The sequence below is a fragment of the Nicotiana attenuata genome, chromosome 3, assembly GCF_001879085.1.
Source record: "Nicotiana attenuata strain UT chromosome 3, NIATTr2, whole genome shotgun sequence".
Taxonomy (NCBI): Eukaryota; Viridiplantae; Streptophyta; class Magnoliopsida; order Solanales; family Solanaceae; genus Nicotiana; species Nicotiana attenuata.
Window position 1 is genome coordinate 2,945,339 of NC_031991.1, and position 18,877 is coordinate 2,964,215.

Here is an 18,877-nt window from a genome sequence, read left to right on the forward strand (position 1 = left end):
CTTGTCTGCTTATAGGAGTATTTAGTTTTAATCTTGTGGTATTGGATGATTCCACATAAACCAATTATAGAAGATCTGAAGTTTGATTTGATAGTAATATCAAACATTATATATTTATTCTGTAAAAGTTTGTCTCGTACAAGCAATGGAATAATTATAATTCCGCGACAAGCAAAGTTTTTGAAATATTTTTTTTTTTCCTGGTTTTTCAAGTTGACATCACACTAGAATTATTGGGTACTTTAGAAGTCTAGTTAATGTCAGTTAAGATGCAATTAGGTGGAGTACGTACTTTGTTGAAAATTCCACACTAATTGACTCTTTAATGATGTTCTCAAGCTCGCACTTAATTAAGCAACCTTAGTTAAAATTTTGGATTCGCTTTTGCATCCTAGCATGAATTAGGTCATTCTTGGAAGTTGTCGTTAATAAAAAAAAGGCAGCCGGATGTACCATCTTCCCGTTATACTCAGGGTTCAGGAAAGAATCAGATCAGATCACATTTGATAAAGGCGCCCAGGGACGCTATTTATTATTATGCATTGAAAGTAAATGAGTTATTACAGTGCCGGACTAATCTTATCAAAACAGTCCCTAGTTTGTCTTTACGGAAAGCAGATAAAGCAAATAAAGGTGGTTCACTCCATAAGTGTTCGCCACACTCGGCATAGTATATGAGTTAGAGTTGCTCCCAAACTTCGCTAGTGTGTGCGACACTTGGTTTCCTTCACGGTAGACATGTCTAACTTCCGGTTGGTTCAAAGCTTCTACTAGAACCTACAATCATGTAGAAGATTAGCATTAGCTTTAGTGTGAGAATTCTCATTTAGTAATTGTAGTAATACCTGGCTATCCATTTCCACTATAAGTGGAATTCGATTTTTTATGAACGCAAGTTCCAATCCTTTCAAAAGGGCGATGATTTCAGCTTGAATGGGGGAGGTGGCCATTGTATGGTAAGAAAAACCATCAATCCATTGACCTTCGTAGTTTCTGATGATTCCGCCTGCTCCTCTGTTAACGGAGTTTTTTTTATGTGCACCATCTATGTTTAGTTTATGCAGACCACATTAAGTCTAAATTATGCAGCTCTATTTTCGTTTTTGCAAGTGGTTGTTTACATGATTTGAATTCATGATATTCTGATCACACGACGACGATTCTTATCACGCTTAACGTTGCACTAAAACCCCCATATAATCCCTAATTAAGTTAATAAATGCCATCATACATATTCTCTCCATATGTTAGAAGGTGAAAAACTCAATTGCAGCACCTCCTGTGTATCAGAAGGTTTTTATTGGGACATACATTCATTATTATATATACTTAGTAGATTGAGGATGAGTTCTATGGGTTCAAATTAACCCCTTAATTTTGGCTCGAATTATGTTTACATATGTAAAATGTTTAAAATTTAAAATGTTCTATGCATATTATTTAACCACATTCATCCTGTACTATTTACTCTAAATTCTATATATACGTCGGTTAATATTTAAGTTGTTCGGAATCTTTCGATATGGTATCGCACTTGTGTCGGAGAACCTCCATAAGTGTACTATTTTTGGAGAATCAGACACACTTTTAAAGAGTTCGAACAACATAAAATAATAATAACTTAATATACCTACTAGAAAGTTTTATTTGGGGGAATCCAAACAGAGAGCATTAGAGAAAATCTCAATGAAATTCAGTACCCATCAGCAAACAATAATTGGGGTTAGTTTTAACCATTAAGTGTATTTTTCAAGTGTTAATATTGGCATGCTCATTGTTCAATAACTGATTGTATATATGTGCCATCATTCATTCCACTAGTGCAAGGAAGGCTACACAAAGGCGGAGTCAGGATTTGAACCTTACGGGTTCGAAATCGTAATCCTTTTAAGTTACTGAATTCTAAATTAATAAGTTGTACTTAATGAATTTCTTAAGACAAATACATGATTTGAACAAAAGTTACGGGGTTCGATCGAACCCGCATCCCGTACTCTACCTCCGCCCCTGAGTCATGGAAGCAACCACTAATACTTGTATTCAATAAAACTATCTACATTACACCCAATATGGCCTTTCCCCGACCCCTGTATGAACTAGGAATACCTTATGCATCGAACAGTTTTTCTTTTTTTTTTGGTGGCCATTGATTCCACTAGTAAACAAGTTAAAGAAGTGGGAAGATCAGGCTAGAAAAATATTGTCCACTGTTGTCTCTTGCATACAACTCTACTATTTAGAGAGACTGAATTGAAGTAGCTAAAAACAATCATCACCAATCACCTTTTAATTTCCAATTATGTGGCATTCTATAAAAAATTATTACATTGAGCTTCTTGCACATGGATCTTTAGCCCCACTTTATTGAAATATTTCACACACACACACATCATTCATATTTGTTACTTCATTCTATCTTCTTTTTCTGTCCTTCCTTTTATTTTGTTTTTTATAGTTTATATATTCTCAACGGGGTTAGTTGAAATCCTCACAAAATCACAAAATCTGATAAAATATCTCAATCCTACACTATTGCAGTTCTACCACATTATAGACCTTGCAAACAATTATAATTGCATGTGATGAGTGCACTGGAAATATTTGATAATTAAATAGCCATTGCAACTGATTGATAAAGTACATGGTAATAGAAAATATTTAACAAATTATTCTAACAAGAATATGTAATACATACTAAGGGGAGTCTCGAAGCAATGACAACGTAATCTTTATGTAACCTATATATCGGTTACGGGTACGGCCGTACGTGGAATCAACTATTAATACTTGCGTTAGGATAGGTTGCCTACATCACAACCCTTGAGGTGCAATCCCTTTTCCGGACCCTGTGTAAACACATGATACTTTATGCGACGGGCGACCCTTTATTTAAAATAAATAATCCATATATATATATATATATATATTAGTAGTAGTAGTAGTCTAGCTACCATTTTAGTCTAGAGTCTAGCCAGGATATATAAATCAACTCTGGAAGATCGTATATTTTGGTTAACACATGAAGCAAGCAAGAGTATTAATTAAACTCTAATGATAACCACTAATTAGATCATGATCCAATGATTAACATATCCTAAAAAAGATTAAAGGAAGTCATAACTTCTGTTGCTTGAGAATTGAAATTAGTAAAGGTGTGGGACCGGAAAATCTTCTTGCAGCTGCTGTTTTTAATTGTTTTTGCACCAAAATCAGAATCCTAATGATCTTATGCTAGTATCCCTATTAGGTTATCAGAAAAACTTAACTACTCTCGAAATAATTCTAAATTTGTGTTCAGGGTGGCCTTCCATAAAGCAAGTAAAACAACTGTTTTATGCCCTACATTTGTGGGAGGCCCATTTTTTGTTACACGGCTGTGTATATGTTTAAAAAAAGGTTATGTGCTGTGTGGCTAAAATTCATGGTTTAGCACATTATATGCCTTGCGTTTTACATGCTTAATGTTAAATTACACTTTGTTTGAGCGTAATGGAGTCTATTTCATGTGTAGGTGCATCGGAAATGAAAGTAGAGCTAAAGCGATGCTTAAAGGTCGAAAGTGCGCTCGAGAACGGTGAAAAGGAGAAGCCGGGCAAAAGCCAGCTCGACCAGGCTTTAGCCTGGCGAGGCCAGCTTAAAGCCAGGCCCAACCAGACGTTAGCCTGGTGACGCCAGCTTAAAGCCAGGCCTAGCCAAGCTTTAGCCTGGAGAGGCCAGCCTAATGCCAGGTCCAGTACGAGTTTTGAAGATTTTATTTGTTTTCCGGCTTGACTAGGATTTGACCTACACGTTTAGGTCTTCTCCTAAACATATAAATAGACCTAAAAATGTCACTTTTGGGAGTTTTTTAGACAGACCGAGAGGAGATCGAGTTTGGACACACTTTAGACCTAGGGAGAGCACGGAGCCGTCGTGGAGACCGGAGATTCGACCTAAGGAGGCAAGAACACAATAGGAGCAAGGCGGAGAATTCTTCTACGAGTTTTTCACTTCCTTCTTCCTATTTTTCATTATTGGTTATGAATTATAGTATTGTAGTTTTGCATACTATTATGAATAGCTAATTTGTTATCTAGGGTTTTGATGGAACCTTTTGGAGGATGATTTTCCTGTTACGTTAATATAAATTTGTTGTAGTATTTTCTCTATTTGTTCAACTAAGTTATTATTGTGGTTGGTTGAAGAGCTCTCAATCGACTGTGCCTATTTAGTGTGTATTACTCGGGAGAGAGTGCATATTTAGGTAGTTGTTGAACAACATCACTCCTAACGTAGATGAGGGATCAATACGGAGCGTTTAAAGGTGGGATTAGGGATAACGAAACCTTGGTGCGATCCGAGTGAGCCGTACTTAATGCCAGCTAGCGTAATTTGGGAGAATATGTCTAGTAAATTGTGGTAGTTACTCGGGAGAGAGTTACGACAGTCTGAGCGCTCATGATCAGTAGAGAATACTTAGGCGAATTTATAGAAAACGTAGAGGGAAGGATTTCGACAATTAGGGAAATCATAACTCTAGACCTCCTTAATCTTGTCTCTAACCCTTAGTGTCTGTAGTTGTTAATCTACTAATTTAATTTGTTAGTTAATTAGATACAAGAATCTTAATATTTATAACATAGGAATTGTTCGAGCTTGTCTTCTTAGCAATATTGAACAGTTATATCTAAGCCTTAGTTCTCTGTGAGATTCGACTCCGGACTTGTAAACCGGATTATATTTGCAACGACCGCTTAGTCCTTTTTATAAGGCATAGTTGGGCGTAATCATTATGTGAAGTGAAAAAGTTTGATTTCTTTCTTTAACAAGTATAAAGAAGAAGGATTTGCAACCGCTATGATTTCTGCCAAGAAAATTACACTTGAAATGAATATCAAACTCGAAGTTCATAAGAAACGTGTAATATATAGGAAGTAACAATTTGATGAGAATGTTGATAATAAAATCTCAAAATTTTCGAAGATTCTTTTGGAGTTGATTACTTTATACATAGTAGACAAGGCTATTTTTTTCACTTCAGAATAGATTTGAACAATTCGAAGCATATGAAAATATTTTTAGTTTTCTATTTGGCGATAAAAATTAAGATCAGTTGATGATGGAAATTTGAAGAAATATTAACTTAATCTTGAATGTTCCTTAAAGCAAAATAATCAATTCGATATTGATGGTTTTGATTTATTTTCTGAATTAAAAGTATTAAGGAAAATAGTATAGTTAGAACATAATAGTTTAACTGATACACTCGATTAAATAAAATTATTTGATTCTTTTTCTAATGCCTATATTGCTAATGGAATAATGTTAATAACCTCTGTTACTGTCGCTTCAGCGGAAAAAAGTTTTCAAAATTAAAATTGATAAAATCTTACCTAAGATCAACAATGTCTCTAAAAAGGTTAAATAGATTAGCTATATTGTCAATTAAGAAAGACTTATTAGGAGTCATAAGAAAATTATTAATAACTTTGTATCTAAAAAATCCTAGAAAAATAGACTTGAAATAAATAAATATTTTTTTAAATAAAAAAGTTAAGGCCTCTCATAAAGTTCGACTTTAGGCCAAAAAACTCGTCGGGCCGCGTCCTATTTGTGTTGTGTTTTTTACATGGCACAATATAAAAATTATGGTAAGTTCTAATGAGAAAAATTACTAATTAGTAATGGAAACAATTGAAGGGGGCCTTGGAGCAGCAATAAAGTTGGCTCCATGTGACCTATATGTCACGTGTTCGATCGTGGAATCAGCCATTGATGCTTGCATCTGGATAGGCTGCCTCACACCCCTTGGGGTGCGACCCTCCCGGACCCTGCATGAACATGAAATACTTTGTTCATCAGGCTGCCCTTTAGTAATGGAAACAACTCATCAGTTGCAACCAGTGACGGATGCAGGATTTCCGCTAAGGGGGTTCAAAAAAGAAAAAAACTAAAAAAGATTGTAGCTAGTGAGAATTGAACCAAAGACGTTACAAAAGTTTGAACCCCCTTGACCACTAAGCTATGCTTTTGGGCTATGTTGAGGGGATTCAAAACATAATATATATTGAGGTACAAAACATATAATTTGCCTTATATATGCAAATTTTTTTCCGGCGAAGGGGGTTTGAGTAAACCCCCTTCCGCCCCCCTAAATCTGCCCCTGGTTGCAACATGTCAAGTGGTTGTGTGGCTCATAGTAAAAAAAAATTATTTGAAATGTCTCAAGAGGTTTTTATTTTTATACGTAAGAGATTAAATAAGAAATTTTTGCAGGATTATGTTCTTCGTCTATTAAAATTGTAAAAGGTTATATTGAACCATTTCCTCTCAACAATGTGCATTGACACGCTAGCTCCTTTAAAATAGGGTTTATGAGTTCTATTAATTTCCAGAATTGACAACTGCATATATGGTGGCAAGACTTAAATCTTGAACCACTAGAGTTTAAGTTTGATACACTAAAGTGTAAAAATTAGTATAAAAAACTGATTTGCTACAATAGGTTATTATTTCATTTTCCAGGTTTCATATTAAATTTGATAAGAAGTTTTAGCTATTGTTGTTGCTTAACTTAATAGTATAAAAGTTGTTTACGCTGTCAATGAAGTGCAAAGAAATAAGTGTTTGGATTGTGGAGCTTCCAGTATAACCAACAAGGGTTGTGTTAGACTCGTAAGTACTTCTTTATTTTTTTTTCTTTTTTTCGATAAACTATCATTTCTATTTCATCAAAAAAATTGATCATTGCAGTGTAGGAGCTGCTGACCAGTTCCTTGACTCTTCTTGACAACTAATTCTCAACTATAACACCTACAAGGTGTTACTTCAGCTATTGCATATACAAATACCTCAGCCTATACAATACTCTATAATCAAAGAAAAACAATTCAGAACAATTGTGAGCTACAGAGATAAATTAGTCGAAGGATATCCATTTTGTGTCACCAAATGCTTCTGCCAGCTGCAATGAGTATTGCCCTTTATATGTATATAGCTTGCAATTTCTCTACATGTACTCTCTGATGAAGAGCTTCCACTTTGAAATCTGATCTTGTTCCTATCTCTCCATAGGAGGTATATCATCATCCCAAAAATAGCTGCAATAATAGTTCCAATTCCCTTCTTTTGTCTAGCATAGGTTGTCACCCATTGCAATTCCTCTTGCAATGTTCTTATCTGCCTTGGACACCCAACCAATTCAATAGTCTTTGCCATATAGTCTTCGTGTATGTACAGTCAAAGAAAAGATGCTCAAAATGTTCATCAGCCAGTACACAGAAAACACAAGTTGAAGGAACTTGAATGCCCATCTTCTGTAGCCTCTCAACAGTTGGTAACCTCCCCTGAATGGCCAACCATAAATTGAACTTGTGTCGAGGATATATATGAGGTTGCAAAATCACACACTTCCAGTACACCTTTTGGACCTGAGGAGTCTGCAACTTATATAACTTCTTTATACTGAATCTCCTATCTGTGCTTTGTAGTGTTATCAGTCTTGAATGTAAGTCTCCTTGCATGGTAGGTAGTTCCAGTATAAGCTTCCTAAGTTCAATAATTTTCCTCACTACCCAGGCTGCATTCTTGGGTATGGACATGGTATCAATGATCTGGTTCTTGATGTAGTAAGAATGGATCCATCTAATCCATAGGCAATCTTTTTTCTTGGTGATTGCCCATAAATATTTTTCCACTGCTGCCTTGTTCCAGTTATATAGATTGATAACATTCAGACCTCTCATTGTTTGTGGCAAGCATATCTTATCCCAAGCTACCAGTGCTCTCCTAGAGATTTCTGCCTGTCCTGTCCATAAGAAAGTTCTACATATGGCTTCAATCATTTTCAATATCTTCTTTGGCAATAAAAACACTTGTGCCCAGTATGATTCTACACCAAAGATCACTGATTTTATAAGCTAAAGCCTTCCAGAATATGATAACAGCTTTGCTGTCCAACAGTTGATCCTTGCAGTAATTCTTTCTACCAGTAGTCAACATTGGTGATTTGTCAACTTCCTTGATGCTAATGGCACTCCTAGGTATCTGAATGGCAATGTGCCTTCATTGTACCCTATCTCCTGCAAGATGTCCTCTTTCATAGTTTCAGAAATACCAGCAAGTTATATGGAACTCTTGTCTGGATTAGCTTGAAGACCTGAGGCTTTTGAGAACTTCATAAAAGCTTGCTGGAGCAGTCTAATAGAAGGCAAGTCTGCTCTGTAAAATATCAGTAAATCATCAGCAAAACACACATGTACCACTCCCAACTTTTTGCATCTAGGGTGGAAGTGGAACTCCTTATTCAGAGCTAGTTGATTGAATTCTCTTATTCCATGGCAAACACAAATAGATAAGGTGACATAGGGTCACCCTGCCTTGTTCCCCTTTGACCTCTAAATGGTTTAGTGAGCCCTCCATTTAGTGTTAAGGAGTAGGTGACAGTTGTTATACACTCCATTATCCACTCAATGAAAAAATCCAGTTCAATCGGCATCCTTTTAAGAAAATACCAATCCAAAGTATAATATGCCTTCCTAAGATCAACCTTGAGTACACATCTTGCAGAGATCCCTTTCCTGTTGTATCCCTTAAACAGTTCATGAGTGAACACAATATTATCAGTAATGCTTCTACCTTCTATGAAAGCTTATTGTGAGTCTCCCACCAAATGATTTATCACTTTCTTTAGTCTGCAAGTGAGTACTTTACTGATGATCTTATATAGAGTTGTGCAACATGCTATAGGTCTGAAGTCCTTTACCTGGGTGGGGTTAGTGACTTTTGGGATTAGAGTGATAACAGTACAGTTGATAGCCTTATGTAACTTCCCTGGTTGGAAGAAGTCCAGCACATCAGTAATCACATCATCTTTTACCTCCTCCCATTGTTGATTGAAAAATTCAATTGGGAATCCATCAACACCTGGTGCTTTGTCAGTTGGCATGCTCTTGATAACATCAATTATTTCCTCCACTGTAACAGTTTTGATAAGCTCCAATTCTTGTTGTCTTGAGAGACAGGCCCCTTTCTTAATCACCTCAGCATTTGGACAAGGAAGAACATGTGATGACTCTCCCATCAGCTTCTTCAAGAAAGAAAGAAAATGATCTTCCACTTGTTTTGGTTCTGTGATTCTGATACCTGCATCATTATGGACAGAAATAATTGTGTTAGCAGTTGTGCGCATCTTCCATTGGGCATGGAAGTACTTCGTATTTGCATCTCCATATTGTATCCAAGTAGCTCTTGACTTCTGCGTTAGAACCTGTTCCTCTACATTACTCCACTTTTCCACTTCCAATAAAGCTTCTCTCTCCTGTTCTATATAGTCTTGGCATAGTGGTTGTAGGGAAAGGTAATATTGTGCTAATTCTAATTTCTGTTTGGCTTGGTTCAGTTTTTGTTGGTAAGAGGCCATCTAATCATTTAACTCCCTCAGTGCCTCCTTTAGCCTCTTGAGTTTCTGCCATGTTCTTGACTGCCCTACATCTCCATAGTCCTGTGTCCACACTTCTTTCACTATTCTTGTAAAGTCTGGGTGGTTAAGTACTATATGATAAAGCTTGAATGGTCTAGGATGCAGGTGCTGTCGTGTCATTACAAAGTTACAATTCAGCAGTATAGGTGATTGGTCGGAAACTCCAGGATTCAAAAACTATGCTTCAATATGGCCATAGTTCATCAGCCAACTATAGTTCCCAAATGCCCAGTCTATCTTGCTGAAAACTCTTGCATTTTCATCTCTCTTGTTACACCAAGTGTAATACCACCCTGTGCTTTTCAAGGGAGTAAATTGTAATCAATCTAATAAGTCCCTAAAGCCTTGTACCTCTCCTTGTGTTATAGGGGATCCTTCCGATCATCTGCATGCAACACATTGTTAAAGTCACCACTAATCAACCACTCAGTTGTAATATTAGCTCCTATGACAACAAGCTTATCCCATAACTTTTGTCTTGGCATCAGCTCATTATATGCATAAATCACAGTGAGCATCAATCTTCTATGACTGTTTGGGTCTTCTACTTCACAATGGATGAACTGAGCATTTACTTCCAGTATTTGGAGCTTAATATGAGATTTCCACAATAACCAAATACGACCATTATAAGAATGGTCATAGTTATAATGAGCTTTCCAATCCTTTGCTATTTTATGTGTTATTCTTCTGGCTTTATTCACTTTTAATCTTGTCTCAACTATCCCCATTACTTCTATTTTATACTTCTTTAGAAAGAGACTCATCTCCTTCTGCTTAAAGGTCCTATTGAGCCCTCTAATGTTCCACGTACTTATAATCATGGAGGTATGGGATGGCCATGCCTACCCTGCCCTACATTATATAAGACATATCCTTGAGTGAGCACCTCAAATTTGTTAGTAATACCAATGTGACTGGTAGAGCAGCTAGCTACTTGTGTCTGCTCTTCCAATCCTCCCTCAGCCACTCTTTTACCTTGCCACCCTTCTTTCCTAATTGTTGCTACTAATGCTGGAAATTCATTCCCATCCAAAGAAGCCTTTGTCCCCTGTGGTTCTGTGTCAATGTCCCTTTCTTCAGAAGTATGAGGACCATTAGTGGTTGGCTCATTTACATTGCTATTCTTGTCTTTTGCCACCCATTTAGTCACCACCTTCCTTCTCCTTGTACCTCTTCCATTCTTCCTTTTTTGCTCTGCAAACTCTTCATTTGTCTCTTGAGCCTTCCTCTGTTTGCATTCCTCAGTAGTATGCCCAACCTTAGCACAATCTGTGCAATATTTTGGTTTCCAATCATACTCAATACCTTGTTGGATAATCCCTGCTGGAGTGTGAATTTCAATGTCATTTGGCAAGGGATGAGAAATATCTGTTTCTACTAGCACTCTAGCATATGAGATACAATCCATCTCGGCTGTAAACAAATCAGTGTACATAGGCTTACCCACTACACTAGCCAGTTTGCTTAGTACTTCAGTAGACCAGTATCCAACTGGTAAGCTAGGAAACCTCACCCACAATGAGATTACAGTTAGACATTCAAGATCAAACACAAAATCAATCGATCAATTCTTCAATATGAACGGCTTATTATGGAATGTATAGGGACCTAATTGCATGACTCGATCCCTATCATCCACTAAATCAAATCTGAAAATGTAATAGCCATCATCATGATATAAAATTTTTGGCTTGTTAACAAAGGTCCACATATTATCAACATAATTCTCCATGGATTTGAAGTAAGGATTATCCCCCAGAACATATCCTATAAGAGAATTGCCCCAATATTCCTGTTGTTCCTTAATGTCCTCTGATGATAGGCTATAATTACGTATTTTAGTCGCTTATTACACTCTTATTTATTGCACTTTAATTGCGTTTGAGCTTTAATCGCTAGAGTATTGCACTAAATAATGTATTTTATGCCTTGTAGGAGTGATTCTGAGCTATGTAGATATTATGAGATGAATTCAAGTGATTTGGAGCTTTGAAGTTTGAGTAAAAGCCCAAGGAATTAAGCCGGGATCGTGTTCGGGCATCAATGATGATAGTTAAGAACAAAACAAAGAATCGAGCGGGCATACGGTGAATTGTCTAGTAAAATGCACATAGCATTTCGCTTAGAACTCCGTTTGGGCTCTACAATATATCGTTGAAAAACTATTTGAAAGGCCTACAACTTTCATGTTTTGCATTTTCACGAATTCCCACTACCGAGTGCAGCGACGCGGGGCGCGCCGCTCCTGTGGAAAATTTCTGCAACCTGTCAGAATCAGCTCTGTGAACTTTCCCACAAGCACACTGCGTGGCGCGTCGCCCCATGTGGCGCGCCTGTGCAAATTTTACAGAGCCCGAGTCCTATTTCACGTAGGAAAAGGTGTTTCATCTGGGCCCGACCCTATTTGGTATAAATACATGTAAAAATGCTACTTTGAGAACGGGGACATACTTTTGACATAATTTAGACCTAAGGAGGCTAAGGAGACCGGGGATTCGACCTTAAGGAGGCAACAACACACCAGGAGCAAGGCGGAGAATTCTTCTACGAATTTTTCACTTCCTTCTTCCTATTTTTATTATTGGTTATGAATTCTAGTATTGTAATTATGTATACTATTATGAATAGCTAATTTGTTATCTAGGGTTTTGATGGAACCTATTGGAGGATGATTTTCCTGTTACGTTAATATAGATTTGCTGTAGTATTTTCTCTATTTGTTCAACTACGTTATTATTGTGGTCGGTTGAAGAGCTCTCAATCGACTGTGCCTATTTAGTGTGTATTACTCGGGAGAAAGTGCATATTTAGGTAGTTGTTGAACAACATCACTCCTAACGTATATGAGGGATCAATATGGAGGGTTTAAAGGTGGGATTAGGGATAACGAAACCTTGGGTGAGATCCGAGTAAGCCGTACTTAATGCCAGCTAGCGTAATTCGGGAGATTATGTCTAGTAAATTGTGGTAATTACTCGGGAGAGAGTTACTGTTGTGCGCTACTGTGTTAAAACACAAAATCAGAAAACTGTTAGAAGAATAAAAGAAACCGGAAAAACAGTAAAGAATAAGAAATATTCCGAGTCCACAATTTGCTTGTGTGTCCTTAAGAAATTTTAACCCCCTCACACGTTGCCAAGGTAATGGATTAAATCCTCCCAGGATGAAACGAAATAAACCTTCCTGCAACAGTGGCAATACAAACTGCATGATACCAACGAACTCAAAGAACAGAGCAAAATCACACTTACGAATTTGAGAGAGAGAGACTGCAAATTCGAATGCAGTATTTTTTCAGAAAGAAGGAAGTTCTGTAGTGTTTTGGTGTGTTTTTGTATATTAAAAACGAAGCCATGCCTCAGAATTTATAGGCAATTATTGGAAGAGGTGTGATGTCTGTTCTGGAAAAGGTGTCTGTTCAGATTTACGCGTCCTGCCGCGGTTACGCCAGGACCGCGGCCAGAGTGGTCCTCTGAATCTGCAGAAGTGTTCTGGCGCGGTCCTACCGCGGTTACGCCAGGACCGCGGCCAGACTATCCTTCTGAATCTTCAGTAGTGATCTGGCATTTAATTAATTATTAAATAATTAATTAAATAAATTTTGTCCAAAAATAATCTTATCAATCGATAATTTGACAAATCCAAATCCAAATCCAAATCCAAAGCCAAAGCCAAAGCTGAAGCCGAGCCGAGCAACGACGACGGCGCGAGGGTTCATCTCTTCAACTCCTTTTAAGAGCTTTAAGAAGTGATTCTATGTATAAGCATACAAATGTAGTTGTCCCTCACCAATGAGGGACAAAGTGCAAGTCAAAAGCTCACTTCATTCAAATTTTCATTTCCCTCCATTTTATTTCCCACCATTTCCAATTCACACTCTTAGACTTTAAAGCCCTAATGCTTAAAGTCTTTGAAGCCCAATGCCTTTAAAGTCCAACAATCCCCCACATGAATGGGAATGGCTGTAACAAGAATGATCATAGATGAAAGCTGTGTGATTTGAAAGTAAGGATTAATCGCATCTGGATAAGTAGGTTTCCCTTTCAACTTTCCGTAGTGAACATATGTCGGATATACTCGGTCAATCGGTAGATTTGATGTCTTTGAACCGTCGAACTTTAGTGTATACCTAGACAACCATATGTCACACAACCAACCCTTAGCCGTCTTTTTGTTCTCATTGTTGTGGAAAATTATTTCGAAGAGTTTCAAAAGAAACCAAAAAATGGCTTATCAAAAGTAGTCTATTTATAAAAAAAATGAAAAAAGAACTTTCAAAAGTAAATCCAATTGTATTATTTAGATTCAAAGAAAGATAAGGAATTTTGAACCGCTAAGGAAAGGGGGTCGGATAAATAGTTGGGGAGTGAAATAGTCTTCGCCGTAGTAAATAGGAGAGAAAATCGAATCAAATTATTCGTTTTGAGGTAAGAAATTCTCAAGTACGGTTCTAAGGGAAGGAATTGAACTACCTATTCCGGCTGGGGAGAACAGGCCATTCAACAGGGTGATTCTGAAATTGCAGAGGCTTGGTTCGATCAAGCCGCTAAGTATTGGAAACAGGCTATAGCGCTCTTACAAGTAAATACTCAAGACCCAAGTAGGCTTACAAATCAGATCATGATATGATCAAGTGCTTTCTGGGTCGTCTCAGACCTTCTAATTGGTATTTATCTCCAAAATATTTGGAGTTTCGTTTCAGCCATGAACACCGCCTAGTTTCATAAGTGCGTAGAGAATTGGCCTTACAGAATTCTCATTGAAGCGGCTTCCACTTCACACTTACATAGGTGATTCCTAAACGTGTAATCCTTTAGATTGACACTATTTGATAAATACCACATCAAACTTAGGTAATCATTAAAGAACATGTAAAGTTCTATCCTTGTTACTGAACATTGTCTTCATCACGAGAAGGGACCAAAGATTTTACTTTGACAATGTTGAACCGGTCAATCACAACTTTGTTTGAGCTCCTTGAACCTAGATCTCGGAACATCCAAAATTCTAGGTAGAGTTACCGCCATGCTGACTTGTCCTCGGCCACAGTCCCATTCCCTTGGATGATTTCTCAACTCCCTCTCTAGTTAAGCCTTTTGTAAGCGGATCCGCCACATTATCCTTTGATCTTACATAATCAATAGTGATAATTTCACTAGAAAGTAGTTGTCTAACGGTGTTATGTCTTTGTTGTATATGACGAGACTTTCCGTTATACATAACGCTCCCTTCCCATGTGAGGGGGTTAAAATTCCTTAAGCTTGTTGTGCGCTACTGTGTTAAAATACAAAATCAGAAAACTGTTAGAAGAATAAAAGAAACTGGAAAAATAGTAAAGAATAAGAAATATTCCGAGTCCACAATTTGCTTGTGTGTCCTTAAGGAATTTTAACCCCCTCACACGTTGCCAAGGTAATGGATTAAATCCTCCCAGGATGAAACGGAATAAACCTTCCTGCAACAGTGGCAATACAAACTGCAGGATACCAACGAACTCAAAGAACGGAGCAAAATCACACTTACGAATTTGAGAGAGAGAGACTGCGAATTCGAATGCAGTATTTTTTCAGAAAGAAGAAAGTTCTGTAGTGTTTTGGTGTATTTTTGTATATTAAAAGCGAAGCCATGCCTCAGAATTTATAGGCAATTATTGGAAGAGGTGTGATGTCTGTTCTAGAAAAGGTGTCTGTTCAGATTTTACGCGTCCTGCCGCAGTCCTACCGCGGTTACGCCAGGACCGCGGCCAGAGTGGTCCTCTGAATCTGCAGAAGTTTTCTGGCGCGGTCCTACCGCGGTTACGCCAGGACCGCGGCCAGACTATCCTTCTGAATCTTCAGCAGTGATCTGGCATTTAATTAATTATTAAATAATTAATTAAATAAATTTTGTCCAAAAATAATCTTATCGATCGATCATTTGACAAATCCAAAGCCGAAGCCGAGCCGAGCGACGACGACGGCGCGAGGGTTCATCTCTTCAACTCCTTTTAAGAGCTTTCAGAAGTGATTCTATATATAAGCACACAAATGTAGTTGTCCCTCACCAATGAGGGACAAAGTGCAAGTCAAAAGCTCACTTCATTCAAATTTTCATTTCCCACCATTTCCAATTCACACTCTTAGACTTTAAAGCCCTAATGCTTAAAGTCTTTGAAGCCCGATGCCTTTAAAGTCCAACAGTTACGACAGTCAGAGGGCTCATGATTCGTGGAGAATACTTAGGCGAATTTATAGAAAACGTAGCGGGAAGGATTCCGACAATAGGGGAAATCATAACTCTAGACCTCCTTAATCTTGTCTCTAACCCTTAGTATCTTTGGTTGTTAATTTGCTATTTTAATTTGTTAGTTAATTAGTTAAACACAAGAATCTTAATATCAATAAGTTAGGAATTGTTCAAGCTTGTCTTCTTGGTGATATTGAACAATTGTAGCTAAACCTTAGTTCTCTGTGGGATTCGACTCCGGACTTGTAAACCGGATTATATTTGCAACGACCGCTTAGTCCTTTTTATAAGGCATAGTTGGGCATGATCTTCCTCATTAACAATCGTAACTACAAATGTATCCCCATGCAGATCTGAAGGTATGTATGTGAGCGCCTTACCCATTTGTGAGCTTCGATTCCTCTTGTAGGTTTTCTCCCCCACCGATTGGGTGGTGCATCTGGAATTTTTTCTGTGGATTTAGCTAAATCAGAGAATTGAAGCCGATGGGGAGCCTCTTCCCCTGTTCTTTGCACAACTCGTTTCCCAGCTAGGTTGAGTCGATTCTCATTTCTTTCTCCCACTTCTGGTTCCTCACGTATGGTTTGAAATTGTAATGGTAAGAAACTTCCAAAAGTGAGTGATTTTGCATGTGACGATATAGCATTCACCGGTGTTACTGTACTCGCCGGTGACGGTAAAGTGCTGGTGGCCGAAATTGTCATGTTTCTCGTGCACAGTAGCAATACTTGCTTAACGTGCGCCGAGAGGAAAAGTCATATTCGACCTGTCACACGACTAAGTTTTCGTACTTCTTCATCCTTAACCAGAGGTCTCGGGTTCGAGTCCTGAGTATGGAATCGCCTTTGTTAGGAAGCACTTTATCCTCCAATATGAGACTTTCCGGTGCAAATCTAAATTTGATCGGACTTCAGTACAGGTACTGACATCGGACGTGAAATCAGAAAAAAGAGCTTCTTGTATGACAAAGACGCATACGAAGGTTGTAATATAGTTAGTACTTGATTAATGCGGAAGAGAAATCAACAACCATAACATGATAAAGGTATAATTCCAAGCCAGTAAAGTATTGTGGAATATGAATATAAATAATTAAGAAGAAAAAAAGGGGAGCAAGTTTTAGAAAGGAACAACAAAGTTAGAAAAAATGGGACTATCTATATCTATCTATACTATATTAAAAGCACGAAAACAAAATAGTCATTCAATTATTTCGCTAATATATTTTTGAATAGTCATTTAATTATTTTTCTAATATTTATCACTGTGAAATCAACTAAAAATCTACTTTAAAATTTTACTTATTATTATTTTTTTGTTTGAACTATGTCCTAATATTTAAGACTTGAAAATCTATTAGAACTCTTCTAAAAACTTAGTTTCTATTTAGACAGAACTTCAAGCTTCGTCGTTTTTTTTTTTACTTCAAAAAATTTTCACGCATGCTCTTTCTCGCCAACTAATAACCTCAAATATTTTCCTCATTAGTAAAATTTCAAAAATTTACTAAGCATCTTTATAGAGATTAGTACTTTGTCAAATTCATAATTACTTTCACTTTTGTGGCTTGCCACCAAGAATTTATGAGATTTATTGTTATAAATCTTGATTGATTCACTTTAGTATAAAGAAACTTTTCCAATCAAAATATGTATTTTCTGGTCAAATTTATATTTTAGTTAAAAAAATAGTGATTTTGGTGTTATAAATATTTACTTGGATGATCATTCAATTAATATTTTTCTAATATATTTAGGGATAATTTTTTTAACATTTAGGAATAGTCATTTAATTATTTTTCTAATATATATTTAGCACTTTGAAATCAACTAAAAATCTACTTTAAATTTTTTACTTATTATTATTATTTTTTGTTTGAACTATGTCATAATATTTAAGACTTTAAAATCAATTAGAACTCTTCTAAGTTTCTATTTAGGCAGAACTTCAAGCTTCGTCGTTTTCCTTTACTTCAAAAAATTTCATGCATGCTCTTTCTCTCCAACTAATAACCTCAACTATTTTCCTCGCTAGTAAAATTTCAAAAATTTACTAAGCATCTTTATAGAGATTACTACTTTGTCAAATTCATAATTACTTTCACTTGTTTGGCTTGCTACCAAGAATTTATGAGATTTTGTTGTCATAAATCTTGATTGATTCACTTTAGTATAAAGAAACTTTTCCAATCAAAGTATGTATTTTCTGGTCAAATTTATATTTTAGTTAAAAAAATAAATAGTGATTTTTGTGTTTTAAATATTTACTTGGAAGATGATCATTAATGAAATTTTCCTAATCATACATTTTGTGTTATTTTTTTGATTTTATAATGCAGCTATTTATTACTATATTATACTATCAACATCTATTATTTTACTATTATAAAAGTGGAACGACCGAATTAGTGAAATGTTAGATTTTTACCTTTCATTCATTATTATACTTAATGTTATACCTAAGGTTTTTGTACAATAAAATAAGTATTGGAACAAAAAGAAGAATGACTAGAGCGAACCAAACTTAAACATGACTAATATTTATTATTTTCAGGAGCTTATATTTTTTTAAAAAAAAATTATTTTTATAACGCAAATACACTTTTTGAATATATTTTATGTTACTTTTAAAAAGCCTATTCTTATTGCCACAAAGTACACGCGCGTATCTTAAGACTAATTTGTTAAAATAGCCACCCCATATTTCAACTACCATATTTGCTGTGTGATCTTTTTAGAGATTGAGATAATATAGAAGGTTTGAAAAGATGACAGAAGCTAACAGTTGTCACCAGCCATTTAATTTAAACTATAGTATTTGTAAAAAGGTGATCTTTGATCTTCCTTACTATACAGTATCAATCATTGGTTATATATATAGGTGTTATTTTGACATAAACTTCATTCAAACAGTTCTCATTTTGGTATAAACTACCCATATTTCATATTTTCTTGATCTCTATACAGAGAAAAGGCTAAAAAAGAAGAAGAAAGAAATGGCTATTGAGATTGAGAAATCAACAGTTAAGCTATCAAAAGTTGCAGTCTCAGATACACATGGAGAAAATTCACCTTATTTTGCAGGGTGGAAAGCATATGATGAAAATCCTTTTGATGAAGTTCACAACCCATCTGGAGTTATTCAAATGGGATTGGCAGAAAATCAAGTAAGTAATTGTTGATATATATA

At 36.3% G+C, this 18,877-nt stretch overlaps 2 protein-coding genes across 2 annotated transcripts in view; one reads left to right on the plus strand and one right to left on the minus strand.

Moving 5' to 3' along the window:
- On the minus strand, positions 7,155-9,400 carry LOC109224132. The gene is made up of 4 exons (XM_019388720.1): positions 8,744-9,400; positions 8,325-8,569; positions 8,114-8,199; positions 7,155-7,870 (listed from the first exon to the last, which is right to left on the minus strand). The coding sequence occupies exons 1-4, from the start codon at positions 9,398-9,400 to the stop codon at positions 7,155-7,157; spliced, it is 1,704 nt and encodes a 567-aa protein (XP_019244265.1).
- The window catches only part of LOC109223202 (1-aminocyclopropane-1-carboxylate synthase 7-like), a 2,673-nt gene continuing 2,404 nt past the window's right edge, over positions 18,609-18,877 (plus strand). The window contains exon 1 of the mRNA XM_019387419.1: positions 18,609-18,854. Within this exon, the coding sequence (XP_019242964.1) occupies positions 18,684-18,854 (171 nt within the window). The 5' untranslated portion in view covers positions 18,609-18,683. The remainder of the gene's footprint in view (positions 18,855-18,877) is intronic.